Source organism: Coffea arabica, chromosome 7c, assembly GCF_036785885.1.
Source record: "Coffea arabica cultivar ET-39 chromosome 7c, Coffea Arabica ET-39 HiFi, whole genome shotgun sequence".
Classification (NCBI taxonomy): Eukaryota; Viridiplantae; Streptophyta; class Magnoliopsida; order Gentianales; family Rubiaceae; genus Coffea; species Coffea arabica.
In genome coordinates, this window is record NC_092322.1 from 24,354,818 (window position 1) to 24,382,535 (window position 27,718).

General features: G+C 33.8%; 1 protein-coding gene across 1 annotated transcript; it reads right to left on the bottom strand.

Moving 5' to 3' along the window:
* Positions 1–1,936: 1,936 nt before the first annotated feature.
* Positions 1,937–20,795, bottom strand: LOC113700066 (protein PSK SIMULATOR 1-like). Its single transcript, XM_072056654.1, has 13 exons — positions 20,626–20,795; positions 18,667–19,022; positions 16,525–16,808; positions 16,348–16,440; positions 16,103–16,187; positions 13,208–13,301; positions 9,816–9,898; positions 8,878–8,947; positions 5,614–5,717; positions 3,268–3,384; positions 2,927–3,003; positions 2,779–2,823; positions 1,937–2,657 (listed from the first exon to the last, which is right to left on the bottom strand). The coding sequence occupies exons 2-13, from the start codon at positions 18,982–18,984 to the stop codon at positions 2,336–2,338; spliced, it is 1,692 nt and encodes a 563-aa protein (XP_071912755.1). The 5' UTR covers positions 18,985–19,022; positions 20,626–20,795; the 3' UTR covers positions 1,937–2,335.
* Positions 20,796–27,718: the final 6,923 nt, after the last annotated feature.

Sequence of the window (27,718 nt, forward strand, 5' to 3'; positions counted from 1 at the left end):
GTTAGTCTTTTCGTTCCGGAGCATTCTACCTAACAAGCCCCTTTAGAATATTCCTTTCAAAAAAGAAAGAGTCCCTTTTGATTAGAATGCAATTTTTATCGCTATGGTGAGACATTCAAGCATAAATATTAAGCCTAGACTCACCAATTTGAATGAGAAAATAAAAATTTGTGATAGAAAAGAATTCAAAAAAAAAAGCACACAAGCAACTCGTTGATTTTTTGATAGCCAAATAAGGAATTCATCTGTTTAACACATATCTATCTTGTTAATTTACAGAAAACAATTTCCAAATGTCTCAACCACGTTTGTGCATCTAACACCCCTCCTCTCCCAACAAATCAATTATACCCGAATTTCAGTAAAATTGACTCAAAAAATCCAAATATTTGGAATTTATAGTACCCAAAGATCCAAGTGTAAGTTCACAGGTTTTTTGATGTATGTAAGTTCACATGTATTTCTTTTTCAGTTGGTTTTGTTAAAAGATTTGGATAGGGAGAAGCCACGTATTTTTTAGGAAAATAACTCTAGTAATGTTTCAAGGTAAGTCAGTTTCCATTCATTGAGTAAAACGTTCCCAAAACTGGAAAATTTGAAAAATACTTTGAATAATATTAATGTGCAGGAAGGTTCTTCTATCAAAGAGATGTCTTCAAAATAGTGAGAGATGATCAATTAAGCGTTAGTGTGAGATAGATTAATTCTTTACTGTACTTTAGTCACTGTCTCATCGACATTTATAAAGAGACCTTTAGTGAAGTAAAATTCAAACTTCAAGAACTTTTAGGGTAGAGGTATATTTTGAGCACAAAGTCAAACTACTATAAAATCTGTTTGTGCCTTTTTAACATTTTCGATAGGTCAATTTTTACTCAATTTTGTGCTTTGGTCGCTTTATAATGCTTTACTATCTTTTTTAGTTAAGTGTTATTCCTTAGGTCTTTTTGATCTGTAAAAATTGATTAAATTTGGTATTGATTGTTTGATTTGTAGTTAAATTGGCTATTAATTATTTGATTTACTTATCACTTTAGCTGTTTGATTTTTTTTTTTTTTTTTAAAAGGAAAATTTGAGAAGGTCATTGCTTTGCAACGGTTGGTAGATACAGGAGCAACGGCTACTAAATTGCCATTGCTTTTAAGCCAACTGCAATGGCTAAACAGCCGTTGCGATTAAGTGATAAGTCACAAAGTTCACTCCTAGTCTGATTGGACCCTAATGTTTGACCCTTTTTTTTTTTAATGATTCTAATCGGAATCCTTGAATCAGAACGAAGGATTTTTCATTCCGATTTTATTTTTAGAGAATCAGAACTGAAACTTTTACATAAGGAATACCATTCGATCCGACCTGATTTCCCATTCAAAATGGAACCAAGGTAATATCAAAGTTGATTGGCAAGGAACATATCGTTTTGAAATGACAAAAATAGTTATACCTTTGACACTTCATCTCTTTTTCTCCTCAATTCTGCTCATTCTTCTTCTGCAAAACGTTATCCAATAATAATTAGATCTTGACAAAAGCTTTTGCTTGCTCTTCTTTCTTCTCTCAGCAGCTCCAATTACCCTTCAACACACAGCCGAGGGAAACCATCCAAATCCTTCTAAGACGTTTGCTAAACAAGACTTTCTACTGTCTCCATCAAGCCATTGGGAATTTATGGATCTTTTCCCGGAAGTTGAAATTTCATATTTCTCTAAACTTTATCAATATCCTCTTATTTAACATGAAATTGTTAAGAAGAGTTTCCTCTTGGTTTAGAGGAACATATTCTCTTGAATTACCGAATTATACACGCAGAGTCGTTATGTTTCTTCTCCTAGAAAAAGATTTTCAGTGTCTTTAATCACAACTTAGTTTTTTTTTTTTTTTTGTTTTTTGGGGGTGGGGTGGTGGAGAGGAGGAGGAAGGTTTTTCGTATTCCTCAAATTATATACAAATCTCACCAATGTATTTTCATCTGAATCATACAGAAAAACTCCGACAGAGAAAATACAGCAGCAGGGGAGCTCTGAGGTTTTTTGGCAACAGTATCTGTACAGGAGGATGTCTTTTTCCCTAGTTTGGTACAAATACAATGGGAGGTTGAGTTGCTTCTGTTGATGCTCCCACTCCCAACCCCCATGAAAGTTTATATCAGCAATAAAATACCTTATCGTTCTTTCTAAACTCCCCTCTGACATCTAGTTTGTCCTCTTTGTTGAGCATAAAATGGATGGAAAAATGTTTCACGAAGTCGTATTCACAGGGATTTGTTCTGTTGCAAAATACCTGATGTTTTTGCTTGTTTTGTTGAGCTCTTGTGACCTGTCCATAAGGAGGTCATAGTCACTCAGTCCCTTCATCTGTCTGTTGTTGCTCACGGGCCGCCCCATCTTCTGAAACTTCAACACTTGACTTTGGCAATGTACTAAGAGCATCTTTCTGTATGGACTGTTGATCACTTTGCTCAAGGGTTGGATTACATTGGGATTTGGTAGACAACGTCGAATTGCCGCCACTAACACTAATTTTGGACTGGCTTACCAAATAATTGAGCCACAACAGTAATTCAAATATATAAGCTTCTGTCTTCTGCCTGTCTGCATGATGGAGTGTCTCAATCTGAACAATATCATTTGGTGCAACAGATTGACGATTTAATTCAGATCTGAAGAATAAGACCCATTGCTCCATCAGTTCAGGAAGATAATAACGGCTAATAGGTACCTTATGCATTGAGGTAGAAAGAAGGATCATTTTGACAAGGTTAAACAAATGTTATCACTCACCCTGTGTTTGCCCACTCTCCAACCCAACCAAAACCGTGGTGTGCCCTTTTCAAATGATTGCAGAAAGAGATCAGAAACATCACCAAGAAAAACAGAAGAAAACACCATACATAACAAAAATTGTGTCTTTTAAACTATGAAATCTTACTTAGCAGTGTTTGTCGCAACAGGAACGAGCCACTGTAAAGTTTTTTCCATCTCAGCTTTTATTTCTGAAACTGCAAGCTGCAGAAGAAAATCCAGGAGCTTGAGAAACATCTAAATTCAGTAATCATCAAACAAAAGTAATAAAAAAATAGACTATTAGCAACTGAAACGATAGCAATAAAACAAACTGGCACTAATACACAGAAAATGTGCCTGATTGGTCAAACAAAGAAGAAGATATAGTTGAAGTAACTAATTGAACAGTATCTGCTCAGGACTTGTGGCAAAAAACTTAGTTCAAATGCAGGCCAAGTTCTGCAGGAGTACTCGAAAGTACAATACCTGCTTCTTAACATGGAAAGAATGCAGTTTGGACCGCAGTGGAGTTTTTATACTAGGTGGCAAGCTCTGATACAAAATTTCTCTTGCATTTGGTGGCATAGGACTTGATCGTGCTACCTGCTCATATAAGAAACATGTTCAGTTAAATTGTTCTGGAACCAATCAAATTTCCATAATTGAATAGCACAAATGATACCAGCAGTTAGGAATAGACATAGAAAACAGATAATTCTTCTGTGCTTAAATGTAAAATTTTTGAAAGGATTTCACTATTGCGGAGTGTCAGGATGTACGATGACAGAAGTAGGTACCAAAGTCACTGCATACCAATTATCCCCACTTTCCCCACCCCCCCCCCTTTCCCAAGAAAAAGGAAAGCAGAAACATGTCCCACAGGGTTATTTACACCAATTGCCACAGCTTTTATTCGAGTACTGGGAATGATGTTTACAAACACCAACTTCTTGCATGCCCCTATTATGTACCATGTCCAATACACATGCTTGCCAGTTGTTTTGAGGCAAGAGGTCAAAAACGGTGTGTGAATTTCATTACCCAGAAGACGTTAACATCATTAATTTGTTGGAATAGATTTCTAGATAATCAACTTTAGAAGTTTGAAAAACACACACATGGCCATTAGAAATAAACTTCTCATATGAAACTAGGAATAAAAATTAAAGCAACAGAGGTGTGGTCTTTGGAAATAGGCTTCTCATGTCATATTAGAAAAACAAAAATGAAGAAAAGAGAGCAGCCTGTCCTTCAAACCGCCTATTCTAGAAGGTGAGCCACTCCAGGGTCCATGCTACTCCTCCCCCTGTCTTCTCCTAAACCAAAAGTTTTCCATTCATTCTACGCTATATTAGGTTCACATCTTCTTCCCAACCCCATTTTGTTTTCATCAAGTCACCTCTCTTCTCAGAGATTGAGGTATTACTGAAGGAGTTGTTCAACAGCAGTTGAACAAGAGAGATGAGGGATTGATGACATCAATGGAAAAAGAGATGCAAACTTCCTTAGTCATAAAGCAAAGAGGAGAGGTGAGGATGGTGGTGATGGAAGCTAAGATTGGAATTTTTTAGACATACTTCTTCCTTTTAATTGGTCCTCAAGCCAGTGGCATATTTTGATTGATCTTTAGGAGATTGACTTCAAAGTCAGATTTCCTGGAGATCAATCTCTCCAATTCAGGAAACAAAATTGAAAAGATCAGTATTATTTTTGTTATTTCAAGAAAAACAACAATAGAGAAATTTTGTAATTAAGCCATGTCCCACAACTAGAAAAGATAAGGACTAGTAACAAGCTATTTTTCCAACACCTTACATTTTAGAATAGTACAAAATAGATATCTGTTCATAAATGATCTCAGGGAATAGGATAGTAACACATATACCTAAAAGGATCTTGTCCTGCTACATTTTTTATTTGTAGACAAGGATTCATACATTGTGTTGGTGGCTTCCCTTCCCATGTAGCATGTCTAGTGGGGATGATTTTGCTTTTCCCATTCTATAGTCCTATCACTTAAATTCTATGAGCTACCAACTTAGCACATTGTAACCAAGAAAATACAAGATCCTTTTAAACCCATGAAAACCAAGAAACTAACCCATTTTTGCAAGAATGAACTCAACTAAAAAGAAACAATTTTACAAGCTCTTCATCCATTATTTATCACGTCTGAAGAAAATAAGAGATCTTCAACATTCAAGTCACCACTCAAGCAGAATAAGAAAGGCCCTTGTGATAAATATAAGGGTTAAATGCAATTTATCCCCTAATTCTCACTTTGCCCCCTAACCTTCATTTTTTATCACTTAGCATAATAGAGGGGTATTTTTGTCTCTTAGGGGGTTAAGTGACAAAAATTGAAGATTAGGAGGTAAAGTGGGAATCAAGGTATATTTTATGGAGACAGATTGTCATTAACTCTAAATATAATTCAACATTAAAGTGCAGGTTTAAATATTGTTTGTTGTTTAGTTCAATATACAAACTTTTCAACATGCCAACCTATAGTGTGCACTTAAGACCCAAGAAGGTGTCAATGCCCATCATGGATAAGCACCCCAAGTATCCAGAAACTTTGGGAGATGAAAAATCCTTGGACTTGCTAAGTTATTCAAGTAGGAAGTGCAGGTAACCTTCAACCAACCAAACTATGAGCTCCTTCAAATCATCCATGCTGGTTTAAAGCATGTTTTGAGAAACTAAAACCATGCAAAAATCTCTACAATGACCAGCAGAACAGAGCCCAAACTCAGCAATATGGTAAAAATTCAATAAGTAGAGAATGAAAACTAGAAGTAGCCACCAGTGAGAAAATGTGCATGCACTTACAATTGAATCAATCATGAGAATGATATTAGCATAATGCAATGCAAGGCCAGATGGTCCCAATCTTTGTTGGCTTCCCATATCTTTAACATCAGGTATATCCTCATCTGCAGGAATATCATCAGGACATTGTCAGAAGGGATCAATATAAATTTGTTTTCTCAGAGAAAGAAGTCATAAGTCAAGACAGACTTCAATGAACTTCCACACTGTAAATGATGAGAGAGAAGATATAGGGAATTTTCCATCCAATGTAAAAAATTTTTTGAGATGAAAGAATCATTTTTTAGCACTGTTACAAATAGAAAGTCATAAATGCTTAATATTAGGACTTTACTCAATTCTACCTTTCTTAATCCAATGGTAAAAATTTCCCTAATCTAACCTAACCTTCTGCAAGCTTGACCCTGCTATATTTCATGTCAAGGGGCCAAAAGAATGACTGCCACCTGCTACCAATAGTCTTTCTTTGGGCTTAAGAGTAGTTTCCAATTTTTGTCCTTACCTTAATAACCAACATCAACTAAAACATTAGTATATTGATTTTAGTCGTTCACCAACACACGCTGCAACTTCAGATTTGCCACTTCAGCTCATATGAACTTCCATTTCAAGTAGTTCTTACATAATCAATTGAAAGTAGTACTTCTTCAAAAGTTCCTTATGTTACAAGATAAATTCTATAAAACAACCTGATGTCTTATTTCATTCTCCCCCTCCTCCCCCACACACAGACAATTAAAAAAAAAAAGAAACAAAAAGATTGACTGGACATGAATATTAACAAAAAAATTAAAAGGCCAAATAGCACCATCAGAATAATTGGCAACACATGGAACTGAAAGACTAGTCAATAAAAGTTTAATGCGAGTTAAAATTTTGTGGACACTATCTATTGCCGTGTATGAAGCACTCAGAAAGAATAAATTATTCTACAAACATTCCACTCGAGGAGAGGGGAAGCACAAAGGTTGAATGAACTTCTATGCCGAGGCTTTAGCAATCTCAAAGGAAGTGCAGCATTAGTGGCGCGGGGGTACTTGAACAAAAATAGGGTGTAATTGGACCAAAATGTCCTATTTGTACTGTTAAGACTTAATGCTAAGCAGGAATATATTTCTTGAAAGTAGAACTTATCTTGCAAAGATATCAAAAAACCACTGTTTTGAAAAATTGTTCACCCAATCAGAAAATCGCAAGGTCTGCAATTTCAAACCTTGGAACAACCATAATCAGACAGCCACTTTGACGTCTTACTATTATCCATTGGAACATAGTTATAACATGTTAAAATCACTAGTATGAAAAGAAATGAAAACGAACCCATAAAATAAAATTAAATCACATTGGTTGGGATAAAAACCTAGAAAGAAAATTAAGAAAAACTTTCACAACTACTAAACCTCAAGAATTTACCATGGAAATATTTCATGTACAAGGGACATTCTAACAATAGTTTCAAAGCCTTCCACCTGTAGTATATAAAGGACTAGAAGATTTGGAACACTAGTTTGGATACTTGCATATCACAAATAAATACTAGAACTCTTAACCACAATGAACTAATACAAGCACATTGTTAAGAATCAGAAGATTACTATCACATTTTAAGATTGCGATATTTAGTTTAAAGTTATGCCATAAACCACTAGTGGTCATATATATCAATATTTTAAAAGCAAGGCTCCCACATCTCAAAATGTGAAAATATTGTTTGCCATAAAATCATCTAATGATGGCCACATATTATTAAAAGTAAAGAAAGTAAAAAGGGGAACCAAGACACATGAACGGACGATTAATTAAAGGTACTCCAATCCTCCTGAGCAAATTTGATTTCACCAAGCTTCCTTATGATAATCAACTTAAGGGTTTAAGGGCTTTACCAGCCCAGAAAGAAGCCTCTGACAATTTAAACAGTATGCCTGATTGGGTCAGTCTGGAAACTAAAACAATATACAACACGTCACTTGTATATATTTCTCCAAAATCAGAGAAGAATACTTAACTGAACATCACTAAGTAAATACCCACATGTATTTCTTTGATAAAGACTCAAAGGTGACTCCACATGTTTCAAAACTGAATACTAAAGCGATTTTTACAACAAATTACATCTACGGGAAGAAGTGAAATTTGAGTTTCCCATGATAGTTACAGGCACTGCCAACTTTCCGACCCTTTTCAGCTTTTAAACATTTAAGTAGAAACTTGAAGATCCAAGTGACACCATCTAGCCGATCACTGATGCGCAACCATCCCCCTACCATGGATCATATTAGGTGAGATTGGAAGGATTAATAGCACTTGGGGTCACCTATAGCTCAGCAACTATCATCAAGTTACGTCAGTCCTATGACACTTATGCTTTATGTACTTCCACTTATCAACTAAATAACTTTTTTCTTTCCATCAAGCTGGTAATGAGATGCAAACTAAAACCTGAAGCTTGAATTGGTTTCTCAGAACTTTTTTAATGATGCATGTTACTGTTGTAAGTAACCTATTTGGCAATTAATCAGTATGCCATCTCATTATGCTGCCTTACCACAAGGAACACTCTGGGAATAATACAATGGATTCAATAGCTTAAGAAAATTGCAATAGAATATATGCAATATGTATGAATGGAAAAATAAAAAGAGTTTCCTATGTAAATTTAAACTGGATTTTTGTTATTGAAATTTGCAAGGGATACAAAAAGGAAGAAATTTGAAAACATAAAAATTGCCACATAGACTTTAAACTCATTAATTAAGTAAATAGAAATTTGTAAAGCATATCCAAATTTTAAAAAATGATTCAACTTCAACAATTAGTAGATAAAGTATAAGTATGACAAAAGGAAAACAAATTGCAAAGATCGATCAGTAAGGGGAAGAAAGTTTCCACGTTATACATTATTATAAGCAAGGATACAAATTAAGATTAACAGGTCAATAAAACTACAACCAAAAGGCTTAAAGGAAGCATAAGGATGATATCAGGATTTAGAAGGATGACAGCAACAAAGTTAAAGTAAGGGGATGGAATGGTTCAAGTATCTGTAACAATTTTACATTTTTGTTAGCGTAAGCTGTTTAATGACTTGTAGGTTTTACATATTCTGCTCTTTTCCTTCTTTTCAGGGAAGGGCAAGTACTTCCATCAAGGAATACCATGCTTTTACTTGTCTAGCTTAAGCAAAGGGCTGTTATAAAAAGATCAAGAATATTAGCTTCTCTATCCCATTAAAAACAAAGTAACTTTCAGGCATTCAGATTATACCTGTGTTTCCAAAGACATTAGTTATCTCTCGATTCAAAGAGAGGACAATATCCACAAGCTTCTCCATCACCTGCATTCATGGTTTTAAAAGACTTTGTATTCAATTCTGTTCTTCATGAATAAAAACTAGCCTGTCCAACATGTATGAACATCAATCTGCTATGGATATCTTTCTATGCATACAATATACTTCAATTATTCAGGCAATTAGAGTACAATGGCATTAAGAATGGCAGTCCTTTCTGTTAAAGACAGTAATATCCTGGCAGAAAAATGAGGCTGGAGGAGCTTTCAGGAAATGTGTGGGGAGTGTAGTGTCTATCTCAGATAATCTCAATTGCACTACATATAACTTAGGTACAGCAAGCATTACTCACAACTCCAGAAACAATGAAGAATAGACTGTGATATTATGAATATATCTTTGTCTATTCTGAGTGTCGGTTTCACCACATCTGTTTATTCGGATAAAGATCACCAGACATTTTTTTCAAACTAAATCATATGTAAACACTGTTTAGCTTCTTTTAAACAGAAAAATTGGTTGAAACTTAACAGCAGTTTAATAACTTCAAGTGGGTAAAGGCATGGTTATGAAAGTTTCTTCTTTTAAGACAGATTGCTTAAAAATGTAATCAATAAAGTCAAAAAGTGTTATTTAGACCAAGTAAGAACTAGTTTGGTGTAACTCAGCTTTTCCCGGAAACTGGTTCACTGGAGAATCACCATTACTTGATGGATTCAACCAAATCAAATCTAGTTGGATGAACCAATGCTTGATCTACCAAAGTTCTGAAGCACAGAGTTGATGGATGATGGTGAATTCTCTCAGCCTATGCGGCTTAAGAAAAGCCACAAGTTCTAGGAGGCAGGACCATTTTTCACCCTCTGCTTTTAGCAAAAATATTTGTAAAATTAGTAATCAAGAAAAGAAATACCTCTTCCAGACTTCTCGACCAGAGAGTCTTTCTCTTTAAATTTTTCACAAGCTTCTTTTGGTTTTTAATTGCAGGGCTGTTACCTGTTACAAAAGTATCATTAACCAAACATTACTAAAATTTCTTTTACCATCTCTCAAATACAAATCAGAAAGTATCCAAAGTGAGTCATCAAGAACCTACTAGGTAAAAAGATTTTCAGCATCATGAACAATTAATTCAAACGTCAATACGACAAAGAGAAGAGAAACAAAAGAAAATTAATGATATGCTAAGTTAAATACCTTAGAAAACTTTGAATCAATTCAATTATGAAATTGATGCAAAGCCATTTCATTGGCAATTGTATGCATCTCTTTCATAGGTCTTTTGTGTTTAACAACTCCCAAAAGTTTTAGGTGATTCATACATCATGAAAACTCTAAATATTACCCAGAACTAGGCTTTTGTTGATTTGTGGATGAGAACCAAAATTTTCTCATATATGGGCTAGTAGAAGGAAGAAGGGAACAACAGCCACACGATACTGTCTACCTTAACCTTTCTTTGTTGACAATACTAAAGATAATATGGACATCTTAAGTTGAAAACACCTGGTAATGATGCTGATATATGCATGCATTCAAACAGCCATATGTCTCAACTTTTACATAGCCATATAGCTGACTCATTAGGACAAATTTAAAGGATGCAGAAATTTGTAGGTAAATTCATAAAATTTGTTTGTGTTTGCCACTGAAAATGGGGGAGAGAATGATATTACCAAATTAAAATCCAGTAAATAAGATACGGGAGTGTAATTTCATAGTTTGTAGATGCCAAATCCTAAGTTTGATAATTAACCCAATCCTACTAAAATATATCCAAGGAACCAATATATAATAGGCAACAACTTGCAAAGAAACCATGGAATTTCTAGTGGCAAGAATTCTCTCCAATTTAGTCTTAATATTTCTACAGAACAAAGACTTCAGAGAGAAATCACGAGCCCCGTGCAGTGTACATGCCATAGTATACTCCTAAAGGAATTTTATAGAATATACTCACACATTGAGAATGGTCGTTAAAATACAAGCATCTAAAAAAATCATGTCAATTTCATGGTACAGCTGCCACATCATACATGATTCTTGCAATCAACAAAACAACCAAAACAACATTCAAAAAAAAAAAGATTAATTATTATTTGATATCACATCTGCCATTGATATATAAAAGGAGACCCAAAAAATTGATGAACAAATGAAGAAGAGAGTGAAAAGAAACACAAAGATTCAGTAAAAGAAGGTTTGAAAACTGATCTTGAAAGATTCTCATACAAGACTGATGATAGCATGGATATTTTGAATAATGGTTCTGAGTCCTTGTCAATCTTTCTTAAGTGAAATCAAAGGTAAAATCTTGAAGTGGTTTCATCGCCTAAGTTTTTGAGGATGAACTAGAAAGCCAATGGCAAACTCCCAAAAGGGCCAGGAAAAGCAGAAGAAAGAATGGATATGCCTCATGAAGAAAGTCATGGTCTTTGCCTATGAAAAGGCCATAAGAAATTCTCATGGTCATTTAAGGGTTTTAAACAAGAAGAAAAATAAATCACTCCTAAACAAAGCTCAATAAAAAATAAAATAAAAATCCTTCAAGCTATTTACTTGTTAATTAGTTTTTCGAATAACACCCAAGCTTAATTTCAGTCATTTACTATACGAGTTTAAATCATAAAGCTTGCTAGTTTTTCCAGTCTGGTGAAAATCCTCTTCAAATGTCCGCTTACTTGCCCAGTATTGATATTGATAGTGTCATAACAAATTTACATGTTCAAACATTTTACTTCACTTGATCTCATTTGTCAAGTTCATCCAATGCTTATTAAAATGCTAACATTTATAATTAGCCAGCTATTAACAGGTAAACATGTTAACAAATAGTAATTTTTAAATATTTCATAAGAAAGATAAACTCGTACAAGTTTACTATATGCAAAAAAAAAAAAAAAAAAAAAAAATCTGGGAACAAAGGCAACAGAACCAGAACCAAAAAATGGCAGGGTAAGTTGTATTACCCTGCAAAGTTTCAATCTTTCATTAGTTTTTTTTTTTTTTTTTCATTTCTCTCATTTCTTTTCTTTCTCTTTCCTATGATGAGATCGGTTCTTTATGTCTAGGTAAATACAATTTCCTATCACAATATGACAGGCATGTCACCATTTTAAACATATATTCTCCTTCTAAATTATTATTTTTCTCTTTCTTCAATGCTGCCTACCTTTGACTTAGATTACATAATTGCATCCAAATCTAAAATTTTTCTAACTTTCTACTTTATGGGGTGATCCAGTTAAACTAGCATAAAATCACATCATAGGAGATTTATTGGGTATTAAAGTGATCTTTCAGATTTTTTTCGTCATCAAACATATGTATTATGTAGCTTCGCTCATGTACACATGGAGAAATTATCTGACACTCACCAAATCAGAAGATACTTAAGGGGAGACTAAATTGTAAAACAATCTCAACAAATCATTTTCTGCTTGCATAACTTATAATCAAACATGAACTCAAACTTGACTCCAGTTCCAATTACTCTTTTTCACTTGTCAATTGAGCTTGAGCTTGAGCTCAGTATGCTTCAAGCTTCATTTCAATCAATAACTGAGATAAGCTCAACTATCCAATGCTTCATCCGATTCAGCTCATTTTCAACTACATTAGTACCGAAATAAAGTAAATGTGATGAAGAGAAGAGAAGTCTCTTTGAAAACTATAATCATTATATAGTTTGTCTTCCAAGTCAATTAAAAACTAGTAACACAGAAATCACATTGTAAAATTAAGTTGGAATCCAAGATGATATAAATTTATCTCACTATCAATTTGAAAATGGAACAATATGACTAGTCCTAAATTCATTTGATATTTCAAATTATGTAGGATTGAAATATTTTGTTGTCAGAGACGCCATGTGAATAGAAAACTGTTCCTGATTTGGAAACAGTGCACCCCCCCGACACACACACAGAGCCCCCCTCCCCAAAAGAAAAGCCCTTGGGTGTCCCCCAAATAACATAAGAAAATTGCCTCAACCAAACAGATGTAAGGCTTCTCCTACGTCATCAGCCTAGCACCCCAAGATCATGACTCTCAGATCCATGTTTACAAGTTCTATTTTCAAAATCTTCTCGGACAACCCAAACGGGTTAACTTAAGCAAAAAATTAAGTCAACCACATCTATTAGTGCCTTATTAAGCTGAAAGGAAGCAAGGAATCAATTACACATTCATTTAGTGCAGTTATGATTAAGCATTGCTCAGCTATCATCAAAGACCATTTTAAGAATGAAGTGTTGCATAACAGAAACCATTAATAACATGCAAAAGAGAGAACATAATGTGCACCTCTTGGACCGGCACTTGATATGCATGCTTCTAGACGCTTATGCTGGTAATCTTGCTCTAATCTATCCAGTGCATGCAGCTCTTGGTATAACTCCTGGAGACAAAAAAGTTTATAAATTTTCTTTGTTCTTTGAAATATATGACATTGTTAAAACTTCAAAACATAGTTATTGCACCTTTGAAAGTAAAATATTCAATCAAGTCATGTAGAGATTGTCATAATAAAAGCAAGCAATCTAGATTTTATCAGATAATTGACAAAGAGAATTTTCAGAACACAGAACAAGAGTTGTAACATTACTAAAAGAAAAAGGTACATGTTATTACAAATAAGCATCTGCAGATGGAAGATACGACACCCAATTAAAAGCAAGATATCATCTCCCATCCCCCCGGAAAACAATATTTATCCATGCACAACAATGGTTTAATCTCACTTTGCAATCTGCAACCTATCTGCAAGCTTCTAACACCATCCAAATACTTAAGGGAGCAAAAGAAAATTGAAGTATGGTTCAATGGATCATGCAAATACAAAGGAGAAGATACAGCAGTTGTTGGTGATAGTTTTGAATTTTCCTAATTTATAGATTTAACTGTCCTTTGGCATAATGAACAACTCAGGATGTTTAATTTGTAAAAATTGGCATTATGTCACCAACATTGTAATTCAATTTTGTTAAAGGATTTTGGGTTTCAACTAACAACTTTTGACTAGGATTCAGTAGGAACTGAAGAGTCATTTAAGCTCCATGTATTTAAGTGACCATTTTTATAAATTTTATTGAGTTTGGGGAAGGTTTGGGTGATAGGTAGCTACTGTTGACCTTGACATTTAAGTGACTCGAACGATTGCCAGTGATGGTTTGAGAACTCCAATGCCACATTTGATAACTTTAGGGTGGCTTGTTCTATATTCTTCCGGTAGCATTGGCCGGAAATCGTCAAAAACCATCTTCTCCCTGCCCTGTACAGCAGCAGTAGTCAGGATTTGATGTGGCGCTTGAGGGAAAATGGGAGGATTCTGTGGCTGTTTTGGGGCTGTGGTGGAAAAAGAGGGGAAGAAGAACAAACAACTAATAGCCCAATAAACTCACTCTTTGTTCATCAATTTCCCTGTGCCTAGAATATTATAGGGAGCATTAGGATTTATGAGCTATAAACTTTCCTAAGATTTCTTTTTCCTATTGCAAATAGGAAGATAAACTCAGCTATAGAACTTCCCTCAACAATGACGACTCCAATTAGTTACCTAATACAGGGATGACTAAAATAATGACAAAACGACAAAATTGTAGGATATTTCCTGCAGACATTTAAAAGACCAAAATATCCTTCAGGCTCAAAATTCAAGAAACCACTAAAAACTCAGAAAACAAGGTTACTACTAAGATGACGCCTAAAAGAAAAAAGAGAGACTAAACTGAAGAGTTGTCCTAATAGTTATTCTCATAAGAATGCCAAATTGGAGCTTGAGAAAAGCTGTGAAATTATCTACTCTTGGTTTTCGTTGAGCTCTTTGTTGACTGCATCTATACATATATAATTCTGTAAATCTCTTGGTTTTCGTTGACCTCTTAGTTTTTTTACACTTTACAAGCAAAATCTTTTGCCCCAAAAAAAATAATTACACGTACATCTTCACTCTTGGCCATGAACCCCCCCCCCCCCTGGATTTTTTATTTACTCAACTCCTCTATTTTCTATTCGATATTAAGAAGAAAGGAAGGGAAAAAATAGAAGTTACTAACTTGAATCCAATTATAAAAGCTACAGTAAATGAAAGTCATAGTAAATAAAAAGGAATACAAAAATTTCTAAACTCTATTTCAAATCGAAGTACAGTATTTTATTTTTCAGTTAACTATCTTGTAAAAAACATATTGTACAATTTCCATTTTCTTTTTTTCCAATTATTCCAATCACTGTCTGGCTTCCTCACTTAGCCAAACACAGGGCACATAGTTTAAAGGAATTGGTTTTCCATTTTTTCACAAGATTCCCAGAACCAAAAAGTACAGTACTTGTTTATTGGAGGAAAACAAAAAAAAACACATTTTATGAGCACAACAATGTGCTAATGGATATGAGATATCAATTAAATACTAGCAACAGAAATCGAGAGTCTATCACAATTTCTAATTGGCTGACAGTAATTCTGCTCAATTCAAATAATTCTTTTGAATTCTGCTTTCCACTAAACCAAGTACAGGATAGACAGTTTATAGGAATTTCATTTTCCATAATTTAACTAGATTCCTAGAGCAAAAAAGTCCAGTATTTGTTTATTGATGGAAATACAGAAGCAACTTGAATTAGCACAAGAATGTGTCAATGAATTTTCAAAAAAAGTCCAGTGTTTGTTTCTGCTTTGCAAGAGGTACTCAACGAGCTTTATGCTGCTCGTAGAGTAGGTCGGTTGGCAGCATAAATCTTTCTTCATTCTAGTCCATCCAAAACCTTCCCATTTAGTTAAAATTCATTAGTGACTTTGTTAAAATCAATATATGTTAGTGTTGTCTTCTTCCTCCAGTTTTACACCCCACTCTACTTAACTAGTGTGATAGTTAACATGCATCTGATTCTCGTAAAATTTCCTTGTATTTAATGCCCAAAGGTGCAACTATCACCTCCTGATGCATCTGATCAGTTTCCGAAGTATTGTCCGTATACAATGTAAAGATCATCATTCTATGTTAAGAGTTTTCTATTAATGAATACCACCACCCTAAAAGGCACTTTTTTGATATAGTTCACCCACGCTTTGCAAGGATAACCCTAACACCCCAAGGGGCAAAAGAAAAAAAAATTAATCCAATCTAATCTATGAGAATATAAAAGAAAATTAAGTACAGTCTGAAACAAAAATTAAAATGTAACAGTTATGGTACTAACAGCAGTATTCTGGACCAAGATCATTAACTGCTGCATTATGGACTCAGCTTCTTCCCGCATCTGCTTCTGAGGATCTCTGCTATGTCTGAACATTTTAGATAAACCAAGTGAAAACTCGAGGAAAACAAGTGCTGAATTTGTTGACGAGTATAAACACACAGATAAGTAGCATAGAAGACAAACTAGAATTTGTTGAAAACTTAAGGCAGAATTAAAAAACTACGAAAAACAAATAAACAAATTACTTGGCAAAGTAGCGGTCTAGGTTGTGCCACTGAGAATCCCTACATCGATTTCCAAAACGAACAACTTCACCTGCAAAAATTTTCAGCTCCTCCCTGTATAGAAAGTCTTCCTATTAATTAGATGCTATGTTCTTGAACACTAGATAATACAAAAACATCCAAAAGATGCTCAACAACCTCTTGTCAGTGGCAACAATCTTTAGCAGTTCATCCATATTTGCTGACACTAAATTTTGTACGCCTTCTGAAGGAAGAATTACTTCCTTTAACAGTTTTATGCTCCTTCTTGAAAGTCCCTGCATGATATTTGACCCTTTAACAATTGTGTTGGCAACCTCAAATGCCAAAATCGAAAGTTCATTGTTCTTTGCTGATGCGCCAGTAAGAAATGCACTGCCTGGATTCAAATTAGCCATGCTGCTTCCAAGCGTGTCAAATACTTCAGCAGCCTTTTCTGAAACCTGTAAATCAACTTTTCCTGAATAAGCAATCTCCATGGACTGACTGCTTTTCCTGATTAAATCAACTTTTTCAAGACATTTTATGTTTGGTTAGAATTGGCATTCATCAGAAACTAATTGATTAGCTACTAAATTGATTCGTCAAGAGTATGAGGGAACTTCAAAATTAAGCTCTACCATTAGAGAAACGAAACCACCAAAATGCAGGATTTCAGCATCCTCTTCCACACTCACTCTTTTTCTGTCTTCTATGTTTTTGTTTTTTTCAATCTCGTATGCTATCTGTTCAATATTTTTGAACATCAACAGTATAGAAAGATTGCTCAATAATTATTTATCAATTTTTTTATATTTGGAAAGTAATTTTTTGGGAAAATTTGCTATTCTTTCGCAGCGAGCCAAGTATCCAATAAATTTACTAGAAGCTGTTGAGTCCCCCATATATTCCAAGACGTAACTCCAAAAATTGTTCCAGTATTCGTGATCAAACCAGTCAATTATGCAAACAGTGGAAATGAGAATTTCGAGTTGAATGTTAAGCCAATTTCCTCAGACAGTTCTACTGCTTCCACAATCAGACTTTTTATCACAAACATTACTGTCCGAATTCTTATCACTTCTATTGCAGCTGCAAAACTTTTTTTTTCTTAATCACAATAATTTCAAGTCTGAAATGGTAGTCGACAGTAGTGACATCATAATTCCCCCAGCAATAGCAGTTCTGAGGTTCAGAAATCTAAGATAAATCATATCTGCCACCACCATTAACATGATAGAAAGGTGTTTTTGGAATTACAATATGCTTTTTGTTTTCGCAAAATAAATGGAATCATCCTTATAAAATGAAGTAAAATTCCAATCATATCAAAATTTTATGTCAAATTCTTTGTCATGACTTCCATATTTTACTGTGAAAACTTCAAGACATAGCTGAACAATCTTCATTTTTGATGCACAAATAACAACTGAAAATGCAAAATTTTTGAAAATTGTTATCTCAATAGTTAATAAAGGATACTATCTTTGCTTGTTTACCCACCATTTTGTCTTTCAACATGCACATTTAGTGCAAAAGATAGCTAACCTCTGTCCAGAGCCATGTGATACACCATTCTGGAGCTATGCATCATGGTAAACTACATTTCCAAGAATTATCTTTTCAGATTCCGTCAACATATTCTAATGCCTCAAACATTACCTGTATACTCGCTAAACAAGTCAAGGTTCTCAAATTTAATAATGCAGTATCCCTCTCATACACATGTTTACATTTTACATCTCAAAAGTCCTATCACCTGTCTACCTTTACATGCTTTGGATGACAAATGAACAAATCATTGCACTAACAGTATTGTCATCTTAAGGCTTATTAGTTATCACCCAAGAGTACTAGGAATCCCAGGTGGTTATAAATACTCTCTCTACTTTTAAATATTGTAAATGATCACTTGAAAAAAGAGTAAAAACAATAAGGCATAATTCAATTCCATGCTCAATGCCACAATTTTCTTGTAGTCCACTCCAGGCTTACATCCATGCCTTCAATTGGATCCTTTACTCTTCAAAATGAACTCCATAAAGTATTGATGCTTTAATAATTCTGCTATGAAAAATTGATAGACTAGCCAGAATGCTACTTCTATATTACATGGAGTGATATCATCTAAACCAGTCCCATAGTCCCCAAGGAGCCAATTAAGATATTCGATTCACATTCAATACACAAGCCATGAAACAACAATTTACCAATTATGCTTCAACTCAGAAAAATATCAAGAAGAGAAAACAACATTTTGAAAGAGAAAAATAAAAACATAAATAAAAAGATATCCACAGCAATATAAATTTATGAATATACCCTAGCCCTCCGGGACCTGGATTTTTGCAATGAACTTCTTCGAAACCTGGGAATGCCATCATAAAATTCGTCATCACTGCTGCCATACCCACTGCCTAGTCTGGGCGATACCACTTCTTCTTCTTGTGAATATTGCTTCTTCTCCACCTTCTCCAATACTGATTGTGGTGCTGTCACCGGCTTACTAGGCTGTTGCTTTTGTGTTTGTGCATATACATTCGATTGCGAATCATATTGCTTTGGGATTTCTTTATAAGTACTTGCATAAGGATTTGTGTACTTTTTCCCATGTGAACTCTTGGACGACCGTCCTCCCATTTTACTTCTCTGCACCGATGCTTCAAATTTCACACAACCTAAAGAGGGAAAATAATCAGGGAAAAAAAATGAATCAGTGAGCACAAAAAAAAGAGAATTCTCGAAAAAAAACTCCTATATATTTTAAATACACAAAAATGGAAAATATGTAACCTTAAAAGGAGCCCTAAAGCTTCAAGAATTAAAATTTAGCTGAGAATTATAACAAAATACAAAAAAAAAAAAAAAAAAAAAAAGGATTCCGGAAACTCTGTGCGTTAAAAATAGAGAATCCTGTAAATGAAGAGAGGTTTTCGAGACAAGAAGACACAAGTATTGCAAATACACAAAATTGGAAATTGTGGAACTTGATAAAACAAAAAAAGAGCTTTTAAGCTTCCAAAATTAAAATTCATGCAAGACTTATAACAGAATGTTAATGTGGAATATAGAGGAACTCAGGAAACATAACTCAGCGCATACAAAACAGAGAACCCTGTTAACGAGATGGGGGCACTGAGACAAGAGGTCATAATGATTGCAAATATACAAAATTGGAAAACATGAAATTAGAAAGCTCTTAAGCTTCAAAAACTAAAATTCACATGAGATTATAACAGACAAAAAATAGAAAATTATGGAAACTTAACTTAGGGCCTACAAAAACAGAGAATTCTGTCAATGAAGAGAGGTTTTGAGTCAAGCAGTTCTAACTATTTCAACTAAATAAATTGGAAAATACATTAAGAGAGAGCTCTTAAGCTTCAAAAATTACAATTAATGCGAGTTATAATAAAGAAAAACAAAATTCTGACTAAAAATAGCTCAACGCATACAAAAATAGAAAATTCTGGAAATCAAGAGAGGTTTTGAGTCAACCAGTCTTAATTATTGCAGACACACAAATTTGGAAAATATGAAATAAAATATACAGAAGAGCTCTTAAGCTTCGAAAATCCAAATTCACGCAAAAATTACAACATAATAGAAAAAATAAAATTCTGGAAAAACCTCAGGGGGTTCAAAAAAATTATCTGGAAAGTGAGTGATTTAGACAATCTAAGTCATAATGATTGCAAATACACGAAATGATCATTATGGAATTAAAGAAAGAGCTCTTAAGGTTCCACAATTGAAATCCACGCAAAAATCAAAACATAACAAATATAACAATTCTAAGAAAAGCATAGAGAAACAGAAAATTCTGGAAATGAAAAGAGTTCTTCAGACAAGAAGCCTAAATTACAGCAAATAAAGAAAATTCGGAAACATGAAGTTCTTAAGCTTAGAAAATTAAAATTCATCCACGAGGTCATGCCAAAATTAAGACCAAAAAAATAAATAATAATAACAATAAGTGCTGAAATTGCAGAGAATAGAAGATGCTCTTAAGCTTCCACAATTGAAATCCATGCGAGAATCATAGCATCACAAATAAATACAATTCTATGAAAAGCATAAAGAAACAGAATATTCTGGAAATGAAGAGAGTTCTTGAGACGTGAAGCTAAAATTATGACAAATAAAGAAAATCGGAGATATGAAGCTCTTAAGCTTAGAATATTAAAATTCATCCACAAGATTATGCCACAATTAAGACCAAAAAATTAAAAAATACTGAAATTGCAGAGAAGAGAATATCAAAGGTGCGAGTATACTCACTGTGTAAAACTGAGACGAATGGAGATATTTTTGGGGAAGAGGAAAGGAGGAGCTTAAGGATGACGACGACGGTCCAACGCCGACTGATGGCGATGTTGATCAAGTCGTAGTCCAAAGTGAAGAGGTAGCAAAAGGCCAACGAGTCAACAACATCGGCGCCAAATTGGCATTTCTACTTTTAAGAGCTACGTATTTCATCAACTCTACGGGCTCTGTTGCGTTTTTCTTTTTGGGTTAATTACATTTACCTCCCCTGAAGTTTGACCATATTACCAATCAATCCCTATAATTTGTCTAAATAACGGTCTCACCCTTTGAATGATCAAACATTTAACAAAAACCCACTTACTGCTGAAAATGCCCTTATTGAGGCCATGTTGCATTAAAAAAAGAACATATTTTTATTTTATTAATCTTGAAGCAATCCAAAAAAATAGAAAAAAATTTTGCTTATTATTTTATAAAAATCATATCTTTGCTTCCATAAATAGTTTTGAATCAATAATTATTTTAAATCTTAAAAATGAATATTAAAAATTAGATAAATTGAAAGAAAAATAAAAAAAAGAAGAAATTATTTTAATTCCTGAAGTATGGTTCTAATTGAGGAAAACATGCTTTGTGCTCTCCGCAGCATGCCTTGAATCACAAATTCGAACCACACTTGAGGATTGAAAATAATTGCTTCTTTTTTATTTTTCTTTCAATTTATCTAATTTTTAATATTCATTTTTAAGATTTAAAATAATTATTGATTTTATGGAAGCAAATATATGGTTTTTATAAAATAATAAGTAAAAACTTTTTTCTATTTTTTTTGGATTGCTTCAAGGTTAATAAAATAAAAATATGTTCTTTTTTTAATGCAACATGGCCTCAATAAGGGCATTTTTGGCATTAAGGGGGTTTTTGTTAAATGTTTGATCATTCAAAGGGTGAGACCGTTATTTGGACAAATTATAGGGATTGATTGATAATATGGTCAAACTTCAGGGGAGGTAAATGTAATTAACCCTTTCTTTTTTTGTTTGGTGCTTTTAATAAATAGTACAAGCATACAACCAATAGTTGGAAATTTTTGTCCTGGTCAAACAATCTATGCTAAAAATTTTAATAGTAGTACGAGATCACAACCAATTTTTGGAAATTTTTTGTCCTGGTCAAACTATTTATACTAAATTCCTTTTTTAGTAGGAGATAAAGGTTATTGTTACAAGAAGTCCGAGACAATGGTGCGAGTTTTCAAATTCTTTTGTTTATATTATGGAGGTTAAAATTGTGTTCAGTTTTGGACTATTTATTTATATTACGGATATTTTATAAAAAAAATATCAAGTTTTATGCTATTGGAGTCAAGAGAGTTAGGTTTGAAATGATATTCACATTTGGCATGATTTATTTGTTAACTAAACTTCAATAAGTTTTTACTGAGTGAAGGATGATTCAAACTCTTTCAGTTATTTAGTCTAAACTAGCAACAGGATTCAAACTAGAGTTTTCCTTGCTAAATCATGAAATTTTTTGTGTTAATTGGGAGGTCGAAACATGATAAGTTTAGAATTTGACTTGTCAAACAAACCTTTTTACCCAAATTGCATTTATTCCATCCGAACTTTGCAATTGTTCGAATTCCATTAAAACCTGACACGTATCTCTTTAATTGGCCAAGGTTTTCTTACATCAGGTCCAATATTTTGATGGAGCAAAATTTCGTTACTATTTATATTTCTCACCATTTCTTATACGGAGCAAAACTTCGTTCACTATTACTATTTCTCACCTTCTCTTATACCCACACTTTTTTATATCAGTTCCAATATCACTATGAAGTCGGGCATAGAAGATGAGCGACAACCAAAGTACAGGATTAACAATGACAAATAGGTAAAAGAATTGTTGTACTCTTTTACTTAGATCTCAATAGAAATCTCAAAAGTTTAACAGAAACATGTAGATTCTTGGAATTTATGTGTAAAACCCATGGGTAGGGGGTTTTTACTTTCGTAAAACCATAAAAAAAAAAGTTCAAAATATATTTTTTTATGAACCAAAATGTTTCGATTTTGGTGTATGATCATTATGTGTTCATGCAAACAAGTTTATTTCTTGTTGGTTTTGAAACTTTTGTATTATACTGTAAGCAACCCTTATGTTATTTGTATGTGTTTGTAAGTAAAAGTTGTAAAATATAGTATGCAAAATAGGAATGTTTTTAATCCTGATTAACCATTTCTCCAGTAATATAGGAACGGTTTTCATTGTCTTCAAATTTGGTTAATTTTTAAAATACTTTTTTTGTGTCACAGGATGGAATTGGAGATTAATTTTGGTTGCAATGATGATTTGAATTTGTGTTCTAATGGTTCAATTGAAGGTCCAATTCAAGATTCCGATTGCAATGATGGTTCAATTTTGTGTTCTAATGGTCCAAATTTGCGCAACATTCCTCGTGAGCCTTGTGAAGGCATGACGTTTGATAATTTAGATGAAGCTCAAGCATGTTACAAGACATATTCAGCTTGGAAAGGTTTTAGTATACGGAAGAATCACACTCGACATTCCCGTAAAGATAAAACACTGATTGGAGTTGATTATGTTTGTTCAAGAGAAGGGAAAAGAAAAACTACAAAAAAGGATGACGATCAAACTGGTGTAGTTCATGCAATAACTAGAGTAGGATACAAGGCTATAATGAGTTTAAAATTAAATGAAGAAGAAAAGTGGGTAGTGAGCAGATTTTTCGATCAACATAACCACGATTTAACAACACCGAGAAGTACGTGGCTTCTCTGTGGGCATTGAACTATAACACCTACTCAAAAAAGTCTTGTCATTATACTTAATGAAGTTGGTGTGCCCACAAGAAAAATAATGCCATTCTTGGGTGAGCAAATGTGGTGGTGAAAGTAATGTTGGTTGCACTTCATCTGATATTCAATCCTACTTAGGCAATGAAAGGCAAAAATTACTTAAAGAAGGGGATGCACAGAGAATGCACATGTATTTTCAAGAAACTCAAGCTAAAAGTCTAGGGTTCTTTTATGCCATTGAAGTAGATAAAAATAAATGTATGCAGAATTGCTTTTGGGCAAACACAAGATCAAGATTAGCTTATACATATTTTGGAGATGCTGTGACTTTTGATGCTACATATTTGACAAATCGTTATGGCATGCCTTTTGTTCCTTTTTACTGGAGTGAATCACCATTATCAATCAGTTATGTTTGGTTGTGCCTTACTTGTGAATGAAACTTTTGAGTCATATGTATGGTTTCTTAGAACTTGGTTATATGCAATGGGTAGGTGTACTCCGGTATGTCTACCACACAAAGAAGCGAAAGTATGAATAAATTTTTCAAGGGTTTTGTCCGTTCTAGTATGTTGGTTAGTGATTTTGTCTATCAATATGAGAAGGCACTGAATTCAAGATATCTTAAAGAGAAGGAAAAAGATGTCAAGACAAAGAACTCTAACCCCATTATGAAAACTTGTTATGGTATTGAAGTTGAGGTAGCAAAAATCTACACAAGAAAAATGTTTTTGAAATTCCAGGATGGACTTTTTCTTAGCCAAAATTATAAGGGGTCGAAGTCTGGCATTGATGAAACAAGAAAGATATACAATGTAGTGCATATTGGAATGGAAAATCCAGCCTATGTTGTTAATCTTGATATTTCACAAAATAAAGCTACTTGCACATGTCATATGTTTGAATTTTGTGGAATTCTGTGCAGGCATATTCTCGCAATATTTGTGACAAAATCTATGGTTGCTTCCTTCCCTAAACAGTATATCTTGGATGGATGGACCATTCAAGCTAAAACTCATGATATTTGGGATGTCCCTGGGGTTAACTTAGAAGAAGAACCCTTTACATACATGAGAAAAAATCTGATAATAGAATTTTTAGAGGTTTTGGAGTTGGGATATGGTTCAAGAGAAAAGTATAATTATCTTAATTGGGCTGTAAAAAGGTTCGTGGAGATCTCTTAGCTATGGATAGTAAGAATGAAGAGCAAATAGGATGTGATTTGGCTACTAATGTTGTTCAAGAAAGTAATGATCTTCAAGTGAGTAGCCATATTACGTTTGAGTTGAAAAATCCAATTCAAGTTACTTCAAGAGGCTGCCCTAAATCTTTGAGAGAGAAACATCCTAAAGAAAGTCCATTTGGGAAGAAAAGAAATGTAGTAATTGTCTAGAGTTGGGACGCAATAAATTGGTTGTCCTGCCAAGAAACAAAAACGGTTAACATGACTTCTCTATATATGTTCTTATTACTTTGTATCTTTCAATATAACTTTTAATTTTGTTTTTTTTTTGTCCAGAGATCATGAAAGTAGTGGATTATCCACCTTGAATTCTTCATTGACTTTAAATCAGGTATAGAAAATGATACATTACTCATAGAAGTTGATGTGCCTTTGTTTATTTATGTCTTCAATGTTAGTTAACTATATAGGGACAAGAGCACTTGGTCTGACTATCCTTGAGACTTCCTCGACTTAATTCTCAAGTTAATGTAAGGTACTATTTTTGTTCTCTTATTCTGAATGTAGTCAGTGCTTTGTTTGATAGCATTGTTGTGATATCTTTTTTTCATCATGATTAGGAACTTCTAATTGAGGCTTCAAATGAAACATTTACAAGTGTACTACCAGAGGTTGGAGTGCTGTGCTAGAGACCCAAGCTCTATACGGGACTTTTTGATTAATTTGTGTATTTGGTGTACAATTGTTAAACACCTATTATTTTGGAAAGAGAATTCGGTCATGTGCTCCACTGACATCTTTAATTTTCTATTATTCTCAATTTATCTATAACTATTGGGTGATTTTTTATTTTCTACAAAACAGGAAATTATATTTGGCATCTAAAATGAAATTTAAGAATAAGTTAATAAAACCAGTAAGCAATAGTCTTAAATAAGCAGTAGGAACAATTTTGTTTCCAATGTAAAAATAATACTCTGGTGTTACCTTTTAAATTTCTGTTCAAGTTATAGTGAAATTTAGAAATTTTTTATAAATTTTTTCATGTGTTTTTTTGGGAAAGAAAAAATGACAACAAAATATTGTTTCCTTTAAATTTAATGAAAACCAAAAAAAGGGAGAGAGGGAGAGAGAAAAGAGAACACTTTTCTCTGGAGGATGAACCTTAGGAAAACGTTTAAGAGGTTTAGAAGTCCGTTAGATGGTAGACAAAGTTTTTGTCCACACATGCAAATAAGTTTTTAGTTAAAATAGTCTTTGAATGCAATAGGGAGACAGGTGTTGCGTTTGGCATGGGATCTGAACATGTCTTCAGTTCGGATGATCCGAACCAACTTTTATCTCATCCCATATATACACGTGTATGAATGTGCATACATTTGTTAGATTTGCAAAGGAAACATGGTAAAAGTAGTTACTCACATATTGCATTTGTTTCTTTTGGATAAAATATAGTAAACCCATGTGGTTAGGGAAATGGACACGCAACCCCCTCATTGTTTAGAAATACCCACTTAACCCCCCTTGTGCTTTGGACTTCTTTGGATTTTATTGGCTAATCAACTCGGATGTTAGTGACCAATTGGGAAGCTAGCGAGTGACATTGATGCGACCTAATGATCGCTTGTGACTGGAAGAGATTCATTTATGGAATAAGATACTAGTTTTCATTCCAATTTTACCTTCCATGTCTCTTACAAATGAAACCTACCATAGTTGTAGTTCTGCAAATAGCAAATTGTAGTGTAAAAGTAGTGTAGTAGAATCTGGAGTTGGGACAAATTGTAGTGTAAAAAATATGTAGAAAATAAGGGAGTTGGGTACAATAGTAGATTTTGTCATGTCCAATATATTGCCACATCCTGACTTCAATTGCATGTAATGAAGTACACATTTAGGTTTCAATTAAGAAGAATGAATGAAACTACTTTTGTTGCAAGACATCGAAAAAATACATGACAAAATAATTGAAAGACCTGAGATTTCACTGCAATGAACTTGTCAAATTAAGTCATGTTTAGCAAAGATATGACCAGCAATACTACCATCCACAACTTAAAAAACGCGGCATATTGTCACAACCATACCACAATGGTATCAGCCTACCATAACATGGCCAAAAATTTTAGTTTTCTAATTTCAATAAATATTACAATCCAATCCCAAAAAGGTTCACCAGTAATACTACCACAAGTGCCACAACAAAGTAGCATATTGCCACATTCATACCATAATGATATCAGGTAACAAAAACATAGCAAAAAATCTGAGTTTTCTAGTTAACACAAGCAGTATATTCAACCAACAAAAGGGAGATAACTGCAGTTCATTTTCTTGGTCTCTTGGATCCACAATGTCATAGACTTGACATCCTTGCAGCTAGTTGCTTCCTCTTTGAGGATCTACTTTGCTAGCTTTCTTGGTTGACATCTCTTATAGGCTGACTTGGTTCCTGCAGATAAGTCCTCAAGGTTAGTATGTAAGTAGATCGTAGCACCCAAAAATAGGCAATTGAGAACTAGTACCTATGAAAGAGTAGTAGCAATAGTACTTGAGACACTAGCTTGAGCTACAGAAGTTATGGATGTTGTAGTTGAAGCTGTTGGACCAGCTTTAGGTGCTTATAGTTCAAACCAAAATGAATTAGTGTATAAGTAGCAACAAAACAAAGTAAAGAATTGATTTGGTTTTGAAATGTTACATTACTTTGTAAAGTTTGGACTTAGAATGAATTGCAAATTTGCAAGTTCTTATGTTATGTCCAGATTTTAAACACCTTTAGCAATAAACTGCAAGATCCTTCCTACTTGCTTTCTGCTAATTTGTAGGCTCTTTTGAACCTTTCTTCCTCTGCTTCTTTGGCCTACTATGTTGTTTTTGCACCAATGATAGGTTCAAATATTGCATTTTGCTATCCACTCAAAACTGTTTCGAAGGAATATGACCAATTGTGAAGTTGTACGCCCTTAAATATGCTTCCCTATGGTAACAAATATTAACATATTGCTCAAGTAATTTACAAAGATGAGATACAGTGTAAATCACTCCAAATGCTCTTACCTGCTGACTAGGACTCTAATTGAGCTAAAATAAGTTTGGT